Raw genomic sequence first — 3,592 nt, 5'->3', positions numbered from 1 at the left:
CTAAAAACTGAAAACAATAATAGAATGGTTAGGGTACAATACCAAACAGACTAACATAGTAATCAGGTTCCTGAGCTAACACATGGGTTGTCAGGGGGGTTAAAAAGTGTGATTAAAAAAGTTGATGTCTTAAAAAATAAATTTATTGTTTTGGAAAATGAGCTCATTGTTGAATATGCAAAACAGACAAAGAATGTTAATGACATCAGAGTTGAACAGAAGGCTGTAGCGGAAAAAATGGAACAGAACTTTAGTAGTTTAGATCAAAAACTTTCAAATGCTGAAAACAATATGCAAACTAATGAAAATGTTTTAGATCAAAAAATTTCAGCAATTCAGGAAAGTTGTATTCACAAAAATCTGTACTCAAACAATGGTATTGTGTGGTCTGTGGCGACAGTCGACTGCCAGTAACTTCACTGGCGAAGCGCAGAGTAAGAGGTCTTTGGGGACTCGAGCTTCTTTGGGGAGTCTCGGCTGCGTCTTGAGGAGTGATACACGTGTCTTGAAATTGTGCGTTGTTTTTCTGGTGATCATGTAATTATACAAACCGTAATAAAAGTGCCTTATCGTAATAAGTTGGGATTTTTGGTGCGGTGACCGTCACTATAACCATAATACCCACATTGGTGACCCCGAGTCGCGAAAATACGTTGCAGTCGCTCGCTGTGTATCACCGGTTTCGCGCCAATAGACAATGTCTTAGCCTCCAGTTTTTACGGCAGTGCACGACGCCGTGACCGCAGAATGGACATTCGACTGTGAAGCGCAACGCTTCACCCCGTGTGCCACTAATACACCGGGAATGTTCGTATCTCCCGTGTTTCCCTCGCCTGGCCGGACGACTCTAACCTCTGCCGGCATACCACACCGGGCGCTGTACACATCGTCGCAGACACCTTCTACGGCATTCTACGCTCAACAGAATGCTCCTTCAGCACAGGACCCCGGAAACCCCGAGTTTCTACCGCACAGCATGGACCACGCGGCTGGCCAGTTTCTGGGTCCACATGCACGGCTGCCGTTTAACGTGCCCCCCTTCGCGCCGGTCAAAGGGACACTCGCGCCAACCGCGCCGGACCATTTATACGCCTACCCGTCCTGCCGCCCCGCGCACATCTCGGGCGACGCACCTGCCGTGGTTCCGCCCCGTCACTCGGCGCTCAATCGCGATCTCGCGCCTCTGCTCGAGATTCCGGCCGCGCCGGCAGTTGACCCGCCCGCGCCTGCCGCGCCGTGCTTTTCGTGTGGCCGCACAGATTCCGTGCCTACATGGACCGGATACCACGTCTCGCCAACACAGCTAACGGACGTTCAACGCAACACATCGCCTGCCACTGAGGCACATTTTGCACCAGTGAACACCGTGCAGAATCCCCGTGCGTTTCGTGGCTCTCCTGCAGCCCCCGGCCATTTTCCGAAGCTGCCGCCGTTACAACCGGACAACCCAGTGACGTGGTTTACCTTGGTGGACAACATGTTGGACATACACGGTATTGCGGACGACAGCACCCGTTTCGTGTGTTTAGTGAACCACCTGCACGACCACCCTGATCTCATCAGTGACTTATTGCTGAACCCTCCTAAGAGCAACAAATATGCCTCTGCTCGCGCATTACTTATCGAACGCCTCTCTCGTCCACCGGCCGATACTATCCTCAATATAATTTACGACGAGACTTTAGGCGACAGAACACCCTCACAGCTGTGGCGACGCTTGCGTGCACAGGTCGGTACCGAGATCCTGCCGAACTTAGCGCTCTGGGCATTGTGGTTGGTGAAGCTGCCACAAGAACTACAGTTACATTTGCTTCCACATACCGCAGCGTCACTCGAGGATAAACTACGGCTGGCGGATCAGGCATACGCCATTATTCGACACAGCACAGTGCCTAACACCGCCGAGGTTGGTAACCCTGTGTGTATACTTCCACCGTCGGGTGGTAGAGGTCGGGCGCGCGCGTATCGCGGACAGCACACGGAACAGCAGCCACCTAGCGGCCAAGACCGGGAACCGCCAGCGGGTCGGCAACAGCCGCTCCCCACCCCAACCGGGCTAGCACCTCCCCACCCCGCCTTCCCCTCGCGTGACGCTTCGGCGGGCGGGACGAGTATAGCCGATTCGCGCATATGCTGGTTTCACACCACCTTCAGGGACGCCGCTCGCAACTGCCGTCCGCCCTGCGCGTTCCCAAACACCGCACGCGGGCCGCAGTAGGCGCCACGGCCCGCGGATACAGGCAGGGGCGCCCACAGACATTGCATTCTGTCAGATTCCCCACCCCACGAGGACGTCTGTACGCCTTCGATGTAGGTTCGCGCCGGTATTTTCTTGTCGATACAGGAGCAGACGTTAGTGTCATACCCCCCACATTTTCTGTAAAGGACACGACATCAACCAAACTGTCCCTTCAAGCAGCAAATAAGTCGACACTTCGTGTCCAGGGTTTGGCCAAGTTACCTATTGAACTCATACCTGGTAAACAGTTCACTTGGTCCTTCTACGTGGCTGATGTCGAAGATCCAGTATTAGGCATCGACTTCCTTTTCCACTTCGGACTGTCTCCAGATCTTCAGTCAGCCGCATTATTGCACCACGCCTCGTCCACGCACATTGCATGTTCAGTCGCCTCTTCGGCCCCCCCCTCCCCCTCGGCTCCCCGACGACCTGGGAACAGCTCCCATCAAGTGCTCTTCATCGGCAGACAGCCTCACGATTTCCACCGCCCATCTCCAGCCTGAACGCCCTGCAGTCGACGACCTCCGTCCTCACAACGTCGAACGGAACCATGCCAGATCATCGGCTACGCAAGCCCTCATCGAGGCACGACGCCTCGGACAACGCCTGCCAACGCCGCCACCACCTGACACCGGAGATGCACCTCGTGGAACTCTGCTGACACTGAAGCAGACTGCTTCCCTGGCACATCAGGTTAGTGACTCTCGTGTGCTACCGATCCCCGTTCACGACGGGCCCCAAAGGAGTTCGCCAGCCAAGCTGAACGCTATTACGAATGGCACGACACACAAAATTGTCACGACAGATGGGCCTCCAGTGCGCCATAAAGCGCGCCGGCTGCCACCACATAAACTACGCCTTGCTAAAGCCGCGGTGGAGGAACTTCTAAGGACAGGCATCGTTCGCCCATCGGACAGTAACTAGTCCTCCCCGCAGAGTTCGTCAACGACGAAGCAATCGCCGACCTGTCCAACCTCCCCATGCTAGTTGAACGGGTCCGGACACACATAGCCACGATCCGCACGCCTCCTCCACAGCCACATACCCGCCCTCGCGTGTTCAGGCATGCGGCCCTGGACTCTTGTGAGTTCGTTATGTTACGGGATGACACGGTCAAACCGGCATTACAACCACCCTACTCTGGTCCACATCGAGTAGTGTCTCGCAGGGACAATACTATGGACATTCTCATCAGTGGTCGCCGGCAGACAGTTTCCCTCCAACGCGTGAAACCAGCCTGGACGATCGAAGAAGCTGTAACACACCCCCCCGAGTCGAGTGTTCTTCCATCAGATGGCGACGACCCCGATCCCACACACATCACCCACCCTCCTGCGTCCCACCATGATCGTA

The 3,592-nt window shown here is 54.9% G+C and overlaps 1 protein-coding gene across 1 annotated transcript; it reads left to right on the top strand.

The window, feature by feature from the left end:
• The first annotated feature begins 805 nt into the window (after positions 1 to 805).
• On the top strand, positions 806 to 3,163 carry LOC126195488 (uncharacterized). The gene is made up of 2 exons (XM_049934117.1): positions 806 to 1,379; positions 2,706 to 3,163. Exons 1-2 carry the CDS (start codon positions 806 to 808, stop codon positions 3,161 to 3,163), a joined length of 1,032 nt encoding a protein of 343 aa, XP_049790074.1.
• Positions 3,164 to 3,592: the final 429 nt, after the last annotated feature.

Source organism: Schistocerca nitens, chromosome 7 (assembly GCF_023898315.1).
Source record: "Schistocerca nitens isolate TAMUIC-IGC-003100 chromosome 7, iqSchNite1.1, whole genome shotgun sequence".
NCBI lineage: Eukaryota > Metazoa > Arthropoda > Insecta > Orthoptera > Acrididae > Schistocerca > Schistocerca nitens.
Note: the sequence above shows the minus strand (reverse complement) of the source record. Positions and strands in the feature narration are given on the sequence as shown.

Bases quoted from the DNA above. Each gene is read 5' to 3' on its own strand.
- LOC126195488 (XM_049934117.1), top strand. From the start codon at position 806: ATGTTCGTATCTCCCGTGTTTCCCTCGCCTGGCCGGACGACTCTAACC. The intron at 1,380-2,705 runs GTGCGTTTCGTG...CTTCATCGGCAG, and splicing joins GAACACCGTGCAGAATCCCC to ACAGCCTCACGATTTCCACC.